This window comes from Harpia harpyja, chromosome 5 (assembly GCF_026419915.1).
Source record: "Harpia harpyja isolate bHarHar1 chromosome 5, bHarHar1 primary haplotype, whole genome shotgun sequence".
NCBI classification, from domain to species: domain Eukaryota; kingdom Metazoa; phylum Chordata; class Aves; order Accipitriformes; family Accipitridae; genus Harpia; species Harpia harpyja.
This window is the reverse complement of record NC_068944.1, coordinates 41,000,039-41,020,730: the sequence shown is the minus strand read 5'-3', so window position 1 is coordinate 41,020,730 and position 20,692 is coordinate 41,000,039. Positions and strand designations below refer to the sequence as shown.

At 45.4% G+C, this 20,692-nt stretch overlaps 1 protein-coding gene and 5 non-coding genes across 7 annotated transcripts in view; 3 read left to right on the top strand and 3 right to left on the bottom strand.

Annotated features, from left to right (window-relative positions):
* The first annotated feature begins 975 nt into the window (after positions 1–975).
* Positions 976–1,048, top strand: TRNAR-ACG (transfer RNA arginine (anticodon ACG)). Its single transcript has one exon. It is a non-coding gene; the product is annotated as a tRNA-Arg (tRNA).
* Positions 1,049–3,313: 2,265 nt separating this feature from the next.
* Positions 3,314–3,404, bottom strand: TRNAY-GUA (transfer RNA tyrosine (anticodon GUA)). Its single transcript is given in 2 exon segments — positions 3,314–3,349; positions 3,368–3,404. It is a non-coding gene; the product is annotated as a tRNA-Tyr (tRNA).
* Positions 3,405–3,581: 177 nt separating this feature from the next.
* On the top strand, positions 3,582–3,654 carry TRNAR-ACG (transfer RNA arginine (anticodon ACG)). The gene has a single exon. It is a non-coding gene; the product is annotated as a tRNA-Arg (tRNA).
* Positions 3,655–4,794: 1,140 nt separating this feature from the next.
* TRNAR-ACG (transfer RNA arginine (anticodon ACG)) lies at positions 4,795–4,867 on the bottom strand. The gene has a single exon. It is a non-coding gene; the product is annotated as a tRNA-Arg (tRNA).
* Positions 4,868–5,114: 247 nt separating this feature from the next.
* On the top strand, positions 5,115–5,204 carry TRNAY-GUA (transfer RNA tyrosine (anticodon GUA)). Its single transcript is given in 2 exon segments — positions 5,115–5,151; positions 5,169–5,204. It is a non-coding gene; the product is annotated as a tRNA-Tyr (tRNA).
* Positions 5,205–7,006: 1,802 nt separating this feature from the next.
* The window catches only part of DNAJC5B (DnaJ heat shock protein family (Hsp40) member C5 beta), a 54,935-nt gene continuing 41,249 nt past the window's right edge, over positions 7,007–20,692 (bottom strand). For both annotated transcript variants that reach the window (XM_052788516.1, XM_052788517.1), the window contains exons 4-6: positions 20,185–20,398; positions 15,980–16,154; positions 7,007–10,407 (exon numbers count right to left, since the gene is read on the bottom strand). In XM_052788516.1, coding sequence (XP_052644476.1) covers positions 10,313–10,407; positions 15,980–16,154; positions 20,185–20,398 — 484 coding nt within the window. In that variant the 3' untranslated portion in view covers positions 7,007–10,312. The remainder of the gene's footprint in view (positions 10,408–15,979; positions 16,155–20,184; positions 20,399–20,692) is intronic.

Below are 20,692 nucleotides of genomic sequence, written 5' to 3'. Positions count from 1 at the left end.
TTTCCTTCCTGAAGCACCAGCATGGTGCTTTTTATGGATTCAAAGGCAAAGCCCTTCTTGGCAGTCCAAAGAGAATTGTCTGAGCTGCAGGAAGAAAATACAGGGTACAGACCAAGAGTAACTCAGAGCTTGGGGCAGGAACTAACGTGCAGGCGTGAGTCAGGCACGTTGTAACGGGAGAGGTATCGGTGTGACAGTGGAGGGGGGGTTACCTGGAAGACAAGGTGCTGATGCTATCTTGGTATCTTCGGAGCTGCCCTTATTCCTCTGCATGGATCGGCTCTGTGCCGCACCACGCAGCCTGTCCCAGCCCAGCAGGCCCTGTCTGTCTGCTCTGGGGTCCTTCTGCAGAGGCTGGACCAAGCGTGGGCTGAAGGCTACAAGGCTCTTCTGCTACAGCATCGTGGAAGCAGAGGCAGATCCCACCTCCTCCGTCCACCAGCTGGGATTCCTCCTCTGGACATCAGGGGAGCAGACAGGCTCTGCTGGCCCCAGGGCCTGCTGGAGGTGGGAGGAACAGAGTTTATGAGCGAAGGGGCATGACACAACTCCCAGCATTTGGGAACTGGATGATACGAGGGTGTTTTTCTTTTTTTTTTCCTTTCGGCATAGATATTGCAGCAGGTGACACGATGTGACTTGTTCCTCGCTTGCAAAGCTCTTCATCACGGTGGAGCAACATCAGATACAGAGCTTGGACCCGGATGCTGGCGGGGGAAAAATGGAATTTCTACTCCACAACCTCCGCCCCGCTGCTGGAGAATTTCGGTTTCCCCACTCCAAAAACAACAGCCCAGCAAAGGATTAGGGACGGGAGCAGCACCGGGGGCCCAAAACTTGGGGATCAGGGTGTGCAGGACTTTGATCCTGCCCAGCAGACCCGCGTTTTGACGGTGTTGGGCCTCGGGGCCGCCGCCCTCCCCCCCCCGCCCCCCGAGGCCCAACACCGCCCGCGCTGCGCGTTGCTGCCGCTAGGGGCCAGTGGCGCAATGGATAACGCGTCTGACTACGGATCAGAAGATTGTAGGTTCGACTCCTGCCTGGCTCGCTGGTTTCACTTTTACGCCTCCCCCGACCCCGGCCTGCTTTTCCCTCTGAGGTTCCCACTCAACCGGGCATGGATGGAAGCTTGGAGAAAGAACAAACGAACAAACGGCTGGGAAGCTGGAGACGTGGATTTCCTCGTTAGGGGATACGTTTTGTTAAGTTGGTACCTACATCCTTGGGAACTTTCAACTGGGTCAGCTCCATCTCCAGAGAGATTTATTTAAAAAAAATTTTTGCTAATTACATGGATCTTTCCCAACCCCACTGGGAACCTCAGCACCAAAATCTATTCCCAGCACCTTCCAGTTTTCCACTGTCACGCTCTGGTTTGGCTGACTCCAGAGGATGGTCACTCATCTGGCTCCTGCTGCTGAGATGGGGCAGGTTTGGCTGCTCTGGCGAGCTAAAAACCATGTCTGAGTGCCCAGGATGTCAGTTGAGAGAGCTGCTGTTAGCTGAGTGATAACTAGGTAGATCTGGTGACCCTGAAATCCCATTTAAGCCAGGTGATGAATAGGCACAAATAGAAGCATGTGTTCACAATATTCAAAATAGATACACTGTCAAGAATACTTAAGTCAAGAAATGATAAATTTTCAGGTATTAACAAAATCAGGAAAGATGCTCTCTCATTTCCAGTGGTTTCCCACCTATGTGATCAGCAGGACATCTTGTCCATGCAAGTGCCACGTATCTGAAACTGCATCCATCAGCCAGCACCTCATCATGCGGGAACGTTTTCACCATCTCTCCTTTGAAATCTCCCAGGCAGTCTGAAAAGTTTTGTCCTCATACTCTTAACTCCCCTGAGATTTATTCTATTTCCCCTTTCTCCAGGAGAAGAGACAGCTTTTGCTTGAAATGCAAACAAACCTTTTCTTACAATGCAGGAGCTGAAAATTTCTTTTGTTGGAGCAGGTGTCTGTGTCCCCGTTCCCTCCCTTCCCCCATGTCAGGCTATTTAACAACACCTGACCCAGCTGTTTGCCTACCCAACCTCACACTGGTGACCCAGTATATCAGAGTGAAATGTCTTATGAACAGGGTTTTTATAATCTCTGGCATCTTTTGTTATTAGGTGATACAAATGATTGAATAGGGTATGCACACACAGCTCATCATTGGCCCTTGCTGGAGACAAGATACAGAAATAATTAAGCACTTGCAGGTAACTGGTCACTAATAATTTGCTCCTAAACGAAGTATTCAGCAAGCTACACTATCATCCAAGCACTGAATAGGCTGTTATTTTAGTAAAAAGCATTTAGTACCTTTAGATACATGAGCGTGTCCTAGAAGAGTGGGAAGCTGAGCCAAGCAGTTACGTTAATCTAACAGGTCCATAGCTCAAGAGGCAGAATAGTTGCTTAACATATGAGTCCTGAGACCGGGGCCTACATTTTCTGAGTTTTGTTTTTTTTTTTTTCTTTTCTGGCTTTAATTCTGTTGTTTTGTTTTTTTTTTTTTCTTTTTCTCTGCTTTCCTTTTCCCTTATGGGTAATACACAGTTACACAGAAACACACACATGTCAATACTTTCTGGGTGGGTGGGAGGGAAAAAATGTCTCAGAGACAGAGTTGAAGGGGGAAAGGAGATGGTCCTTTCTCCAGAAGAAACTCTGGGTGTGCTTTTATTTTGTGAGCTGTCCTTCAGGAAAAGGAAAAAGGGGCGCCACTGAATGAGTGAAAAGGAGTGAAGGAGTTTGCATGAACTTCTGCAAAAAGTAGGAGCAGACACATTTATATAGGAAGGGGTGAACCTTAACGAAGAAAAAAAATCAATCCTGTGGCCCTGGACGGAGTCTGTGCCCTGTCCCGCACCAGGGAGTGGCACAGGGATGTGCTTTTGGACTGTGGATTCAGATTTGACTGCTAGTGCGTGCAAACATGTATGGATAACAGACAGCTAAGGAAATGGACGCCTTTCCTATATTTCTGCTCACCGGGGTGCCTCCATTCCCTGCTGCGCAGGCTTTTCACACCTGGATTTCTCCTGAGACAGTTCCCAAGAGGGATGCATTGCACCATGCTGGAAGAGAAAGGAGAAAAGGTTGGTGGGGTGTGTGTGTGCACGTCCATACGCACACACAAAAACTTACTAATTAATAGACAGTTAGCTGGGGCTGGGGACGTAATGCATAAAGCGTGTAACTACAGAGCAGAAGCTTGCAGGTCCGACTCCTGCTGAACTTCACAAATCTGTTTCCCTGCTGATAATCTTGCTTGTACTCAAATCCCCCCAGGATGGAAAAAAAGTACAAGCTTCTCCTTCGAGCCGGAATCGAACCAGCGACCTAAGGATTCCCGCGGGGCCGCGCCTCTACAGTCCTCCGCTCTACCAGCTGAGCTATCGAAGGGAGCTGCCCGCTGCCGCCCAGCGGCCGCCCAAGGTGCCGCCCTAATCCGCGCAGAGTTTTGAGCATGCGCCATGGGAGGGCAGCAGCCGGGGGGCTGAGCAGCGCATGCGCACAGCGGGCGTGCCGCCGGAGAGGGGTTTGCTGAGTGGGCGGTGGCCGGCGTAGTTCCCGTGTGCGGGGCCAGTGGCGCAATGGATAACGCGTCTGACTACGGATCAGAAGATTGTAGGTTCGACTCCTGCCTGGCTCGAGTACCTTTTGGTGCCTCGGGTCGCCTCGCCACGCCGCGTTTTCGCCCGCCCGCGGAGGGGAAAACCAAACCGGCCCGGCCTCTCTCCCTCCCCAGCGGGCGGCCTGGGGTGGGCACCAAGACCCCATCACACTTACACGGCAGCTTTCCACACACAGAGCCCTTAGGCTGGCCCTTCTGCAAAAAAAGCTGTTTTCCTTTTAAACAGACATCTCCCACATTATGTATTCACCAGAAAGTGTGCCAGATGCAACTCTCAATTACTACGTTACATGAGCATGAGCAACAAGCAGAAAAATGAGGGTCTCGAGGACTTTGCGTGACATGGTGGGGTCCCTTTCCCTTGTGCCACCTCTCGCCTGTCTGCACACCCTTGTATCGTGACTGTCACCAGCAGCGCTCACAGACATAGCAAAATTAAGGATGCCGATTCCAAACATTAGCAGCGCTAACGAGCTACCTCAGTTATTTATTCATAACAACATGAACCACTTCTTAGCGTAAACTTGCAGGAAATCCACAGGTTGCAGCTATTCCGAAGCTGTGCAGTATTCTCAAATCTAATCGTTGGGGATTCCTCGGCTCTCCTGGTTGCAAGCTGTTCTTTACATGCTGCGTAGCTTTTATATACATCAGAAATGGGTTTTTGCAAAATCATACGCTTTTCATTCAAGTGCACAAAGAGGATGCTCTCGCGCTTCTCAAGACTAACGGATAATCACTATGTAAGTAATAGTTTTCATCACAGTAGCATTGCTTGCTGCCTTCCAAGACCTCATGGTTATTTTCTGCAATGTCATTCGTAAGAGTAACCGTAATGTTTCAGGCCAATAATGAGCACACTGCTCCTCTCCTAGGGCCTAAAGGATTTTTCCCAGTGTAATTTATTGGTGCATTAATTTGATTAATTTGCTGGCATGGTTAATGCGTCTGACGAGATGCATATTTAGATTGTTTGAAAAGTTTAGGCCTAGACGGTGTTTCACACTTTCTACCGTTGTCATTTTTGCTTTGGGAAACAAAATAACGCAACGACGTGCCGGGTGTACAAACGGTGCTAAACGATAAGCGCAGATGACAATCAATCCCCTCCGCGTGTCAGTGTGCAACAGCGAACAGGAGACGAACGAAAAACTAGAGCGAGCCAGGCAGGAGTCGAACCTACAATCTTCTGATCCGTAGTCAGACGCGTTATCCATTGCGCCACTGGCCCCGCACACTTGTTTTTCTCCCTCGCTCTCCTCTCTACCCTCGGGCCCAAACGCCCCGCCCCGCCCCGCCCCGTCCCGCCCCGCCCCGCCGGCAGGAGGCGCTCCCGGCACAGCCTGCCCCGCCGCGCGGCCGCCTCCGGCCAGGGCTAACGCCCGCCCTCGAGCTGTGCGCCCCGCGCATGCGCCACCCGGCGCCTAGGCGGGCCGTGCTGGGTTCTTGGAGCCTGGCGGAGGGCCGGAAAACAAGTCCCTTCGATAGCTCAGCTGGTAGAGCGGAGGACTGTAGAGGCAGAGTCTGCGGGAATCCTTAGGTCGCTGGTTCGATTCCGGCTCGAAGGAGACGGGGAGGTTTTTTTTTTCCCTTTCTTTCTTACATGCAAAAGTGCTTTTAAACAGCTTCTCCTTAACCAGTTGCCAATACGGTTGTTTTTCTCTAAGATATCCAGCTGCACTGCAAACCGAGCCTCTCTGCTGCGTCTCGCTGACTTTCAGGAGGAGCTATTGCTGCGGGAGCTGAGGACGCGGTGCCTGCTGCGTGACTGCCAACACCTCGTTAATTTTTAAAGGAAAACAAGATGTATGTTGTTCTTACTCCAGCTTACCACAAACCCTCACAAAGCAAGTTAGTGCAGGAGGATACCTGTTGAGATCCCTTCGTCTTACTGCGGTTAATTAGGGTGTTGAAACTCGGAGGGTCTTTTTTCCAAACCTCCTCTCCTCTCCCCCAAATGTCTAGATGCTGTTTTTCCAGAATAAGGAAGTATCTATACATCTACGTACCGCCACAATGGGAATACATTTTCAAATCCAGCCAGGTGATACTTAGCACGTGTTAACTCTCTTCACTAGTGGGAAATTGCATGTCTTTACCAGTGTCTTTCTATTGTCTTGTAGGTGTCGGCTCCCACGCAGTTGTCCGATATTGTTGCCTTCCCAACCCTGGGACGGGTGACACCGGCAAGAAGGACTGAGTCCTCTTGTACGAAACTCTGTACCCGTTCATCTTTCTCAAAGTGAAAGCAGATGCTGGATGTGATGATTTAGCTGACTTCACTTCATGGAGGGAAGGGAGGGGATTACTGTCACCTGTGGTCTTTCTCCCTGCTTTGTAACAGCACAATGAACATTCTCTTTTCTACAGAAAATGATAGCACAGAAAAAGAAATCAGTAGTTTTAACTGTGCTCAGTTTTTCATGCAGCATCATTTTTCTTTAATGATTTTATTCTAAAAAGAGGCAGAAATGTAATTCTTTTTGACTGAAATCATACCCACACCTTGAGTATTCATTCTGAGGGAAGGTAATGAAATTAAATGACATTCAATTATGTTTGATGTTTTTTGGATTAAGCGGAGTGGTTTATCGCACAAACTTGTTGTGGGGCGAAAAGTGCACAAACTACCTAAATAACTGGTTATGTTGTTGGTAGGCCTAAATCTTCTACGATGTGTCTTCTATTTGCTATTTTGAGTGAATCTGGGTATGAGTTAATATCTAAACATGCAAAAGGACAGCTCTTTGAGAATACATCCAGCCAAAACAGTTGCCCCTTGTCCATTTTTAAAATGCTTGGGCTTCTGTGGTCACAGAGACTGGATACCATCCTAGCGAGAAATATTCCTGTCTCGTAGCCGGCCCAGATTATCTGGCACTCTGTGCTGGCTCTCGGACAGATGCAAACCCCCTGAGTGAGATGCTGGCCCCAGGGAAGCTCACAAGCTGTCTGCCATTGTCCTCAGCAGCATCCTGGTTTCACTCTCTGCACTCGCCCTTCACTGGGGGAAATTGTTCCATATAGGAACTGATGCCAGAAAGACTACTTTTATATCACTTCATCACACTGCTGGGTTGTTGTTTTTTTGGGTTTTTTTTAGTGTAGGCAGGCATTCTGCATTATATAAGGATTTGCAATGTGCAGCTATAGCTCTGGCTGCTTTGCATAGGTAGGCACATCTGCTGCAATCCAAGATCTAGTTCCTCTCTGGGGAAACCCTGAGCTGCTGCTTGCCACTCGTCAGGGTGCAAAGCCATAATTTTGGACAGCTGTCTCAACAGCTTCTCTAGCTGTTACGGGAATGAAGTTGTTGACAGTGTGGAAAAGTAAAGGGAGTGCTACAATTCATACATACAACCTTTATTAGTCGGAGTGGTTGACAGCAAAGGTAGATTTGAACATATAGTACTTTACATACAAATAAATGCAGCAAAACAGAACAAAAATTTGAGACTCTGTACATTTTGAGAAGATTAATGGGTACGCAACTGAACTTTACACAGAAACAGATCATGTAATCATAGCTACGTTCACGTTAGGAACTTTTCTGAGAAGCAAACAAATGAGTAAAATCACATTGAAGAGCTAAATCCTGAAATCCTTATTCATCCTTTCTCCACATGTCCTCAGAATAGCTGATCTAGACAGCAGTGAGAGAGGTAAATGCCCTGGTACTCTGAAAACTGTTTCCTCTTTGGAATTAAACCATGGGTTCAGACACTCAGATTTTCAAGCGGCAGGTCCTGGAGAACCCACTCAGAGGCTTGGTCACTGGTTTGTTCTGAGGTTTTTGGCTAACTGAGATAATATGTTGTGGCTCTTCTGTACAGATCCCCATGTCTGTAAAAGGCCTTTGCAAGCATGCAGCAGCTTGTCCATCTTTGCATCACACTGTGAGATCGTGTCACAAATCTTTCCCAAGAAAAGTCTCTCATCTAGAAAGAGCGAAAAAGAACCACATGACTTGTGGTACATCTCAAGCCCATGGAGATCATTTCCTTCATTTCAGTAAACTTTGGCTCTGGCCCATAGAGTGGGGTCCTGAGGGACATCAAAGGTGTTGCATGTGAAAAAGTTCCTCAACCGCTTTTGCTAATCTGGGATTTACCCTCCCCTCCCTGGCTTTGGGCCTGCTCTGTAGCTGTTGTTGAAATCAAGGGTGCAATTCTCAGTGACTTCTATGGGAGCAGGAGGAGGGATTTCACACGGGAAAGGATTCCAGGTATAATGTGTAGCTTTACTTTCTCCCAATGCCTTTTCCAGCTCTCTGCTGGACATAGTCACTACATAGCATTTGCACACTTTCACAGTGAATTTCTCTCCCAGACAGTGAAACTTAGAAAATCACTTCACCTGCAGATTTATTACGTACCATGTGCTCTCCCTACTCCTTTGTTTGGTGATACCATCTTACACCAGAGCAAACACCATGCAAAGGGGAATAGTGAAGAAAGCCAAAAGATGCGTGTGTGCGCGCTGGGGTGAGTGGGTGCTGGTGTCCCCCAGCATGTGCCCAGCGGGCTGCGCTCTGCCCGTCTCGCAGCACTAGCACCCCTATGCATATGCCATCTGATCCAGCTACCCGTCAGGAAGGTGTGTGGCACTTGGCTAGCGCTGGGAACGTGTCTTCTGGGGTCACGTCTCCTCAGCAGCAGGATGGTGCCACCAACCCCCTCTCCCTGGGACCACCGGGATGGATGGGCACATCCCCCTGGCACCGCTGGGCAGGCAGGACAGCGGTCTGGATTTACGTACATACGAGTGGCCTCCGAAATTATTTGTGACATGCAACTGAGGACAAAGAGGAGCCCATGGGTAGGAGGGAAGTGAGTGCCTGTGCACAACCCCAGCCATGCCAGGACTTCCCCTCTTCTCTGAAGCAGAAAAATAAGGCTGTTTCTGAGGGCAGTGTGAACGTTAGCTGGCCCCAGTGCCTGTGCCTGGACAAGAGATATATAACCTGAACTGGAATTAATGGCTTTTAAAATGTCCATGTGCTATGGGAACTTTAAAGAAATGTTGAAAGTAGTATTTCTTGACTTTGGAGTTATAGCTGGTGCTATGAAACACACTCTTTTCCCATATATTTAGTTGCCACTGAATGACATTTGATGTGAAAGGTGAGAATAGAAGGAAGATAATGATGTTTCACAACCGCAGGATCCAATTTTAAGGAAGGGAATAACACTTTTGACTAGCTATATATTCACTGGTCTATATAATTTAGTGGTACATTACATCCCCCTTTGGACTGCAGCACTGTGATTAGAGGAGCAAAAGTAGCAAATGCAGAGAACTGACAATGATTGATGTAACTTGATCAATAAGGAGAAATTCAGCTATCTAAGGCTTAAACTACTGTGTCAAACCAGTGAAGTGCTAAGTTTAAGATCTAAGAGGTATTTCTTCGGCTCTTGCAAATTAGGGGCCTAATTTCTTCATGCCTGCTATAGCCATACCTACATGTATCTGATTTGTGCAGTGGTACCTCTGAACATGTGCCTCATCCCTACCTCTTTATTTAAAATCACACCACGTGCTTTTAAAGCCCCTGTGCCTGGGGCAGAGGGGAGGACCCGGGCTCGCCCCGATGAGCTGGGCTGTGAGGAGGACGGCTGCTCCTCTGCTGCTTGCCTGCCCTGCCAAGTCCTTGCTGCTCCCACAGCCCCGGTGCCAGCAGTGGCGCGATGGCTCCCAGCCCAGTGCCGGCGGGGCAGCGGGGCCGGCAGCCAGAGGCATGGTGGAATAAGCAAGCCGGCAGAAAGCTGTTGGCTGGCGACCAATTTTCACCACATTGCAGCTGCAGCCGGAGAAGCCGGGGCCACCTGGCATGGGTGGCAGGCCCGTCCTGGCAGGATCGGAGGAGCTTTGCCACAGGGCTGTCCCTGTCTATGGGGAGAGGAGAGCGGCTCTGGGGCAGCCCAGGGCCAGCCTCCCGCTCCACGGGGCATTTGCCTACTCTCTCCTGGGTTTGCGACTTGTGCAGGGGAAGACACAGAGCCTACCTGTGCTTGTGGTGCTGGATGAGGCTCCTGGGTTTGGAGTGACCTGTGTTGTCAGCACCAGCAGAATGATCCCCGAGCACTTTGTCCTGGCTCAGGTTTATAAGTGCTGGGCTGGGCCCCAGCAAGCCGCCATTTGCTTTCCAAAGAGCCTTTCCTCTCTGGGACGACAGCTCTGTCTGCCTTGCCACCAACTTTCCCTCTGAGGTCTGCTAAAGAGCATTTCCAGGGCTCCCTCACAGGAACATGTCACATCCAGCAAAACTGCTGCATGCGAGGAGCGTTCCTGGTGCAGGGAGAGATGGAGCCGGTGTGCCTGGAAAGGGACTTGGGACTGTGTCTGGGAGGTGAAACCACAGCTGAGGGTGGGGAGAAGAGCAACCATACCAAAGGGAGTATTATTAGAGGGAAAGACCACGCCAAGCATGGCAGTGTGAAGCCGTGAGAGACCAGCGTGCTGGTCTGTAGAGCTCTGTACTGGCTGTAGGTATCTCCTTGCAGAGTGCAGGTATCAACCTATTGGAAGTGGCCTAGAGGGAGATTCTGCCTTGATAGGAAATTATTCTTGATTAGCTTAAAGACAACTACAAATACAGGCTGCAGAGCTTATCATGTGTTTTTTCTCTCTGTGACACTCAGTGGGAAGCACCAACAGGTCGTGTTTGCCTGCTCTAGGAGTCTGTGCGATAGCTCCGGTGGCTGTCCCCTATTAGCTGCGTCTTCTCGGTTGCATTAGTCGGCTGAAGCACGATAGGAGTTTCTCCATCTAAATTGGGGAGGAGGACAAAAAATACTTTAAGAATCCTTCACTTGCTACCAAAGTCAGATTTCTTGTTAGCATGACAACATTTCATCTGCTGTTCTGGCTAACGGCTTCACCTTGGCTTCACAGACAGCTGTGTGTGTACTGAAGAGTCAGCAATGCCCACACCAAGTCTAAAATGCTCTTACTCCTTGTCCATGTGTAATGGCAGATTTCTGGGTGAGTATTGCTGTTGTTATTAAACTGGACATTAGCTGTACCTGGTGCTTTGCAGAGATTGTAGGATAAGGGTTCATGCCTGTTCCACTTGCAAGTGCTTATTCCTGCAAATGTCTGAATATAATGAGTGCTATCGTGAGTCAGCAAGCACTAACCCTGACAGCATTTGTGAGAATGGGCCAGAAATGAGTCTTGAAGAAGGCAAAGTTAACAGTGAAGAAAGGAGTTAAAAGGCAAAAAATGCATGAGCAGTATTATACTTCAGAGGGATGAAATCACATATATCCCGAAAGCCAGCTATTTAAATAAATATGTTAAATTGCATTTTGAAGTCTTATGTAATACATCTATACAATAGGATTTTGAGAATTACTGTTTTAATGAGTTTGGAACTGCCAAAACCTTATATTATCACTATATAAATCCTTACTGCTTTGTACTTTCTCATTCCATGCAGTTATGTGTTTGGTTTTCCAACATATCTGTAAAAAATGTGTTTGTTGTAGAGTGGAGGAAAGTGAAGTCCTTACAGAGTTCCCTGATGGCTGTTGTGTTCCCTCTGATAATGAACAAGGTTTGGCTGCCCTTCTCCTGGGCCTCATTCCAACCCACTGTTTTTTTGGGGGGGGAGGTGGGGACTCAAGACTCAGAGACTGACTTTTAAAGGTTCAGCCATCTCAGTGAAGTGTTTTCATATGAAAAATTTTGGACTATCTAAATCTTGATACTAGCACAGCCTTCACAGTAATTGAATACAAATGATGACTTTTTTTGCCAAATGACCAAATGTTCAGAAAAAAACTCATCTGACATTTCCTCCTGCTTACATGACAGTTGATGGGATGAATCATGGGCAAAAGATGTAATGTACAGGAGTAACTTAACCCAAAGCAGGAATCTAATTGCGTGCCATACGGCTTCCCCTCAGTGGGGGTAGAACAACTTTGACTCTGTCAAGGTGAAAGGCAAGAATGATTAAATGCCAAGCAGCTTCTCTGTATGGGCAATTCTGTATTTAGACACAAGGTCAAAGACAGACATGTTTCATAACTTCTAAAAGCATATGAGTAATTAATGCTTAGAGCTCAGCTCGGGCTCAGATTAGTTTGGCAGTTCCAATCCATTTTAAGTTGCTGTGCATTTTCTAGATTTCTGAGCAGCACTCCCTCCCACCCTCTGCTGCCTCCAAGTTGTTCATTTTCTGTAAGATCATTGATGGAGGGCAGAGACTAGCAGTTCATTTTGCTGTGATACCCAGATGTGCAAAAAGAGAATGGGACCCACTGCAAATCTGTCGCACTGCTTCCAGCTGATCTGCAGACAGTTCTGAGCTGACATCTTCAGCAAGCATTTTGCTGCCCACACCCTTCTAAGATTTATGATGTTTTTTATCAGAACAGGGACCCATGGTATAATAAACTGTACAAATATAGCCTGCTAATGGAGAGCTGCAAAATGGAGGTGCAGCGGAATTCACAGTTTAAACTGCTTTCTATAGATAGCTCTTGCTCACTGTTCGCCTACATTGGTATCATATGGAGTGCGGAGGAGACAATGAAGTGCTAAAAACTTATTGCTTCTGAGTTGGGAAAGTATTTTGTTATTCAGGTTTGTTTTTTTTTTTCTCTCCCAGATTTCATTTTCTGTAAAATGAAAGTTGGTCTAGAAATGTCTTGCTTTGTTCTTACAATGATAACAAAACAGGAGAGGAGAACAAGCCTGCCAAACTGCTTGAGTGCATCATTACAGCCCGAAGCACCAAGGCAATCCAAATTCCAACAGCACCTCCTCTGGGACCACGAAAGTCAACAAAAGGTTTGCCATTGACTTCAGTGGAAGTAAAATCTGGCAGCCTGCCCTGTGTGTGTGAGTGAAAGCGATAAACCATTGCATGCGTCCGTGCTGCAGACAAGTGAGTGATACTTCCCTCTGTGTATTTTCGCAGGTCACCCATAACATCATGGCATACCACAGATTACCCTACTTTACACTTTTTTAATGTCATGTTTGAACTGAAACGCTAAAAAATGTCATGTTTAAAATGTAACAATCCAAATATAAGATTTATTTTTTGATCTTTCATTGTACATTAGGCCATAGTCCTTCTGTGGTACAAATCGATAGTCATGAGAAGAAATCACTGTAACCTAAGTACAGGCCAGGTCTTGCAAATCCCTAAGTTCCGTTAGTTCTGATTGTCATGCTACCCATAGAAGTACATGCTGTAAAACGAATCTCTCACGGGAGATACACAACTAGCTGAGCACTAGAACTGGTCAAATATATTTGAATAAAACTGTCTTCTAGAGGAATATGCCATTTCAACAGAATTGAAGCCTTTGACATGATTGTGTTGATCTCAGTGACAGCCCACTTTGCTTTTATATTTTAGGGAATGGATCACTGAATTTTGGGCCTTGCATCTTTTTTCTTCACTAATAATTGTTTTATGGTATCTTAATTTGAGGAATGAAATCAACTGTGTAATAATACTTTAATTTTGTTAAGGAGAAATATGAGGGACTCTGAAAATTATTATTGTTGTGCCAGTTTGAAAGATGAGGTCTAAATCTCAACTCCCACGACACGCATATTGCCTCTTTTGCGCAGTAGGGCCAGCTCCAGGCAGCTCCCACTGACCACAGCAACAACTGCTGGAGACTTGCTCTCACAGGTTTTTAGCATCAGGAATGGTGATGTTTTATGATGTTGCATTGCTCAGAAAAGCAATGGCTGACTACAAAATATTTAGATAAATTAAAGTATGGCCTTAGCTTGAGAATCTACATTTTAACCTTAGCAAAAAAGTTCTGGCTAGCAATAATATAAATACTGGAGACAGCAGGAAACAAATAAATTAATTACCAGCTAGAATGCTCAGTCTGTGGGCAGAGGGCATGCAAAGAATTTGGATCCTAATAGGATTTCCTCTTCCAAAATTAAATCTGCTGCAGGAATGATTACAGTTTGTTGCTGAATTACCTACAGGAGCAGTTCTGTTATTTACATAAAGGAAGGCATGAGTATCCATTTCTATGGCCCAGCATTTGAAAATGTCTGATGGAAAAGACCAATCTTTGCCATTCTAAGTCAGCTGCATCTTTTTGGCCACATCCCTAAAATATTGGGTGCGGGGTGGGGGGAAGGAAGTGCAGTTTGAGCTGGTTATCATTCATTTTTCTAAATGCACTGCCTATTTTCCTTTCAGCTGCTGAAAAGATGATCACATTATCCTCTGTCATGAAGTTTTAACTGTTATTCCCAATATGTTGCTGCTTTATTTTCATCTAGTTTTAAAATATAGAGAATTCTACTCTACTGAGGCAAGCTCGTTTTGATTGGTAGGAAAATGTAGCAAGACTGAAAAGAAGGGTAGGAAAGGTAGAAATACCTAGTTTTGTCCAGGCTCTACCTATATACTTAATATTGTCTTCAAAATACTTAAAACACATGATTCCACATTCTGTTAATTTTTCAGGCTGGTACTTTGCTAAACACTTTAAATTTTTTTTAAAAATTCATTTCTCAGTGAGACTTAGTGGGAGTAAAGAGATGGGAAGGTGGCCTAAAATTACTGAATACCAATAAATACCACCTGTGCTGGAAGGAGGGAGAAATATTTTTTCTGCCACTGGGGAATTTTGTGCTGGATTTTGAGAGAGAGCAAAATACCTGCCAAATTACAAAAAAGGACAGAATTAAAAAACTCTTATCCTTCAAAGTTCCATCTTCATATTTCAAGCTTGGCTTTGGTGTCATAGACCCATAAATATCAAGACCCATTTTAGGTTTGCACTTTTCAGGCGCCTCATGTCATAAGGTATATTACATTTATTTCAAATAATGCATTGTGGTTATAAAGTTTTCACTAATAGTTTTTGTTGCCTTTGCAGAGACTGATCAAGTATGATCAATTTTTAAGCTGACTGTATTTACCTTGATATGCCTTTAGGCAAAACCAATTTAAAAACACCACCACACATTGACATATCAGTTATATAAATAGCATTTGTTTCAACTACTACAAGTATTTTGTTACATATTTATGGAAGGGTAAATTTGTGTGAAAAGTTGGGGGGAAAAAAATTCTTCTTGCTAAGAGAACATGACATTTGCAATCTGGCAGTGCTAATTTAAGCATAATAAATGTAAGAATATAACAGCGTAATACCTTCCATAACAATGGAAGAGAAAGAGTGAGCTGACTGCTTAGGTCTTTCCTCATAAAAAAAGCATAATCCTAATCATAGTTTATATAAATTTGCAACTGAAAAGTGGCCTAGGTCTTACCCTGATACTTTGGCCTCTTATGGCTGGAGCAAGGGTCATTGCCTCTCTCAGCCTGTCCTGCAAGTGTCCAAATCTAACCAGTTTGAGGTATCTCTGCTTCCCCTGAAGAGGAAGGCAAAACTCTGCCCCGCTTCAGCAGATTAGAACAGGGCTCTTTCTTTGTTCAAAATATGTAACCCACGCTGGTGCCAAATTAGGAAATCACCACCATCATCCTTTGGTATAGCCAAAACCTGCATGTGCAGCCGGGGGGACGCACCAAAGCTGAGAAAAGAGAGTGACCTGCTGCAAAGGGGGTCCCGCTGCCCCCGGCCCGTGTTCCTGGCTGGGTGCTCTTGGTCCCTTCTTTGAGCCGGCATTAGCACTCGGCCTGCCCCACTGTGAAGCACAGCAGGGAGTTAAGTGGACAGGGAACCACACACATTTTTGAGAGGATTAGTTTTCACCTGGATGGTATCCAAGATCTGGCTCCTGGTAGGGCAGCACAATTGGTACTGCCAGTGCAGAAGAGAGCAAGCAGCTCCGGGGCTGGATGGGAGAGGGGCAGGACTGCAAGCTCTCTTAGGTTACTGCGCAACCTTCCTGTTGGAAACTTTGCATCTTTTCTTGAAGCCTTTTCGTGAATGGGTACAGTTGGCCCATCACAGTCAGCAATAAATTTTACATGATTCAAAACTGAATGACAGCTTATTCAGGCAGATCAGATGTGGCAAGCACCAGTCCAGGCAGAGGCTAATGCATAAGTACAGGATCTAGGCTATGAAGCAATGTGGGCATGGGGGCTAGAGGGTGAATGTCGTCTCTTAAGATGAGCCCTGAGACTTCTAATGTTCCAATGTCTTATAAGAGATACAGGAGATATTTAATTGTTAGTGCCATAAGTTTAGTTTTTCATTAACACACAACTTGGAAAGTTCATCAGGTCATGGTGTTAGCTAGAGTGAATTGGCACGTCTCCACTGATGTCTGGAACCAGCCTCAGCATTGTGAGCAGAACATCTGGCCTACAGGCTTTCAAGATTATTTTGAACAGCTTTGCCACACGGTAAGCCCCTATAATACACACCTCTTTCCATGTCATTCTTAATTTGCTCTTCCAAATCTTCTGGAGACACACAAAACTCCTGTTCTTCCCCTTCGGGTCCTTTGGGCTTACACTTTCCACAGCAGCAGTTGAAGCAGCAGCAGAGGCAGCAGCAGAGGTAGCAGCCCGTCAGCAGGCCACAGACTGCACACAGACCCTGGGTTAAACACAGCAGGAGGAAAACCCTGTGAGCAATGACCTTCTTCAAACTCGTGGCGGCCTGTTACAGCTGAAGGCAGATAATCAAAGGAACTAGGGTTCCCAGCTGCTTGGCACTTAGAGGGGTCCAGCCGCTGGCCAAGTGCCTAAACAAGGGCCAGATCTTCCAAAGTCCTCCTCACCATGAGCTCCTACTTGCTACTCAGGACCACATCCACAAAGACGACACTAACCAACACGACCCTGCATGCTCAACTTTTGAAAGTCTATCTTCAGCTGATGGCCCTCAGAAAAAAACTTCCAGGCGGTATGCAAAACCCCACCCACCTTAAAATGACTCATTTCCGTCTTAAAAATGACTCATTTGCCCAAGATCGTTTTTGCAAACACTTATTTACTGGCAGGTTCTTGTCGATAACAAAGCCGAGAGAAAAAGAAGCAAAGACCCAGATGCATCCCACATAACTTCAGGCACTGACCTAAGGCCTCCAAATTAGGACTGTAGCCCCTGTGGGCTCCCCACACAGTCAATGGGAAGTTAAAAGCACTTCCAGAGGGTGATTCAGCCCCAGGAGGATTTGAATTGCCCGTTGGGGGTGTCTCTCCCCATTAGCCTGTGTGGGAGCACACAGGTGACTATTCCTAAATTAGACTCCTCGGGCTGTGGTTTCTTGATCTGGGGACTCAGGTGGCAAGAAGTTTCCCACTTGCATCGCCCTCTGCTCACTCCTGTCCCTGTGGCACAAAGCACGGAGGCTTCAGCAGAGCCAGCACTACTGCCTGGGGCTGAGATCTGAGATCTCAGCCAGATTCAGCAGCCAGAAAACTTTAATTGACAGAGCTTTTCTTCCTCCAGACCAGGTCACTGCCTGGGTTCACAGCACAGCTCCACAGCTTCTTGCGTTGGGGGCTGCGTGCTGCATTACAGCAATGGGAACGGGGCGGGGGGGTTGCCAGCAGCTCGGCTCCTGACCCGGGGCAGATCCAGGCCTGCACCAAGATTTTTGTGGCAAAGGAGAAATCTCCACGTCTCTTCATGGACATATAGGTGTAAGAGCAAAGGAAAGCCAGTGACATTCCTGAAAAGCGAATCAAAGCTGATATGTGGAATGCGTATGTAAAGCCAGCACAGCTTTGTGGCCACCAGATATATATGGGTTGCAGGTACAGCCAGGCTTTAGCATTATAGTTATACAGTCTGCCCTTTACTAACCATTCATTATATTCATAAGAAAACATGCTGCTGAGGGAGAAAGCAAGCACAAACATCAGGATATTGTCAAAGTTTGACAATAAAGCTACCTAAATAACACTCAGTAATGTATGCATGTCTCAATCAATGTTAGTGGGGCCCAAGTGGAGCATCTTTGAAGGTAATAAGACTATTCACATGCCTAATATTAATATAGGCATGTTTCAAGAGTGAGCAAGGCAGTTTTAAATGAAAAGAAGGACTCTGACTTTTTGTTTTAAAATGTTTTCCTTCCAACGGAGACCCAAAACTGTTCTAAAGGCTGTAGCCCCTAAAATAAGTTATCTGACTGTTTATCATTTATGCCATAATGCGGAATAAATCGCCACAATGGATGGAATGAAAAAGGACAATAAAAGTGTATAGAGGGAAAAAATACTTGAATTCATTCATGATACCTTCAAAGTTTCAAGATCTTCATAGTTGGTAAATCAAGAATCAGTTTATTGATGGGATCAATAAACTGTCTTCATGGTAGAAGGGGAATTGCTTTTTGCTAAAACAGTTAAATGAACAACCTCTATGCCTGCCAGTGGAGAAGCAGTTAAAAGTTCCCATTACCCATGTCAGTATGTTCCCAGTTTAATATGCCCGCTAAGAAGTCTGGCACTCCAAAAAAAAGTAATTTTCACTTTGCATTTCTCCTTTCATTTGAGTTTCCTTACTTCTAATGATACACCTCCTCACAATCGTCAGATTTTCTGAGTATGAGTGTGCTAGGGAAGAGGATTTGCCAGGAATGTTTGTAGTTGAAGAGGAAGGTAACAGGTGAAAGCTGTGGTGCCTACTGTCTTCTACCAGAATGGAGGAAATCAGGGATCCAGAGGTCATCTGCAGATGATGCCTCAGACTCAAATAGTATTATGATGACCAATATAAAAATCTGAAACTGGAGGTATAGCCAGACTTTAGCATTATAGTTATACAGTCTGTATAACAGCATTTGTGCATGAATTAAAAAGAGATGAGGAATAATGAGCTCAGCTTGCAAAAAAACACTTGGTGGCCTGTTTATGCTTTGGAGGTGGTAAGATTTTGGGTTGGGGGAGGGACAGAGAGACCACCTGTGACAATCCTCAAATGCGTCTATATGCATATTTTGGATTTTTTGTACAGAATTCTTAAAAAACAGAAAGCAGTGATTACTTTTGCTGCGATATTCAGCATATCTTGTCTCACCTCCAGGATACAGTTCCCTTGAAACAATCCACACATTCCTCCTGTAGCTGTTAGGGACTTAGTAGCTTCTCTCTGTACTCTCCACTGTTCTCCTTATGAGTCAAAGCTACAGCGGTTATGTCTGGTCCTCATTTTCTAACCACAGAGGATTTTATACTTCATAAAATCTCCATTAAAGATCAGTAAGCAGAAGAGGAATGAAAAGCTAAAAAAGCAGCAAACAGTGAAGAAAACCTTGTTTACCAAGACTGTGAAAGGACTCAATACTGCTGCTCTCTCAGCTCAAAGGCAATGCTTCCTGGCACCTGAATTGTGACAGAGGCCAAAGGAAAGAGTGGACAGCAAAGAAAAGAGGGAATGATCCAGCAGGAGAAGACAGTGGCTGTGGTGGGGAGTCCAGCTTGCAGCACGAGTCAGCTACGGCAGCTGTAAGCAGGCAGCCTCCAGCCTGAGAGTGCAACTGCGCCTTTGCAAGTGTAATTTAAACACCAGTATTTTATTCATTAGTTTCATTCACTGTTCTGCATTTGAGCAGCTTCCGTCTCATCCTGCTTCAGCAGACAAATTGTGGCTTCTCAGACCCACAAAGTGCCCAAGCGACTTCCCAGTTTGAAAGGGGACTGCAGGGCAGCGAAGCACTTGGCCTGATCTGTGCTGAACACAGGAACCCGTGTTCATGGTTCTCAGATGAAAGCTGTCATAGTGTGCTTGCTTCACACAGTACGAATAATTTTCCTATGTATTCCAGCAGAGTCCTTGCTTTCTTGTGCTTCTGTTGCTGGAAATAGGTGGGGACAGCATGGATTTTGCACATTTGCCATTCTGTTGGTTTGTTACATTTCAGTAACATTTCTATATTTGCAGAAACACTCAAATTTGGTATGTGCAAACATCAGAGGATGCCAGTGACATAAAAAAGCACATGAACACAACTCCTTTATGACTAGAACAGCCCATGATGTGTTTTTCCTTGAGCAATATGCCAGTTTTTGATGTATCATTCTCTTCTTTTCCTACTCTCTTTCTCCACTACACCCTTCTCACCTTTTCTTCCGCTTCCTTTCTCTCCCCCCTCACCAGGGCACATACATATATGACACCATAATCACAGAGTGTTATGTATTATTATTGCTTACTTACGCTGTGTGCCATATATAGCAAAGAACACAGCTAAATTTGTACTGTAATAACTTATTAACTGGTTGTCACATAAGCGGGACTTCTGGTTTTTGAACAATGAGTCATTTTTATTTAGTCATTACTGAAAAGAAAGTCAAAATTAAGCTGGAGCACTAGATTCAAATCTAATTAATGCCTAAAAGTGTTACAAAACATGCACTCTATTTAACTATTTACCAAGTTAAAAAGAAAAAGAAAACATTCTGTATTAGCACTATTCTGAGCTTAAGTTACATTCTGCCACTGTCAATTTTCCAGATAATGTTGTTGTTTCATTAAGCTTTTAGTAGCAGTTTAGATTCAGATCCTCCTATTTGTTAAGCCTGTAGAGAGACCATGTTTTTCATGGGGTTCCTTGTGTATGTAATTGTCTGTGTGCATTGTAACATTTGATTTCCAACAGAAAATAACAGCTTACCTTTGCCCACCAGCTTGAGAGCATGAAGTAGGTGTTAACATTTTCCTCACCAAACTGTTCCGCCACATAGAGCCCTAACGATCCATACTTGTCATATATGTTTCGCTTGGACAGATCAGTCAGTGTTGCATGAGCATTGTTGATCTCTTTAAATTTTTCTGCAGCTTCTGGATTGTCTGGATTCTTGTCAGGATGATATTTCAAAGCCAGTTTTCTTAAACATGACAAAAAAAAACCCCAAAGGAAAGTAAGTCATCTGTATGTGTGCATGTATACAGACACATTACCAAATATTTTAACAGAGATACAATCATTCTGAACAGTGTGTTCAGCCTTCTTTTTTCCAGCTCCGATGTACTGAGTGGAAGAAAAGTGGCACAAAGTGACTGAACATGAAAGTTTTGGTAAAAGAGGTGTTCCTGTTACAGTGAGCATGAACTTTGTGTCTTGATACCAAGTCAGCTATCATGTTAAAGGTGACAGTGATATATGCTGAAAGCACAGATTG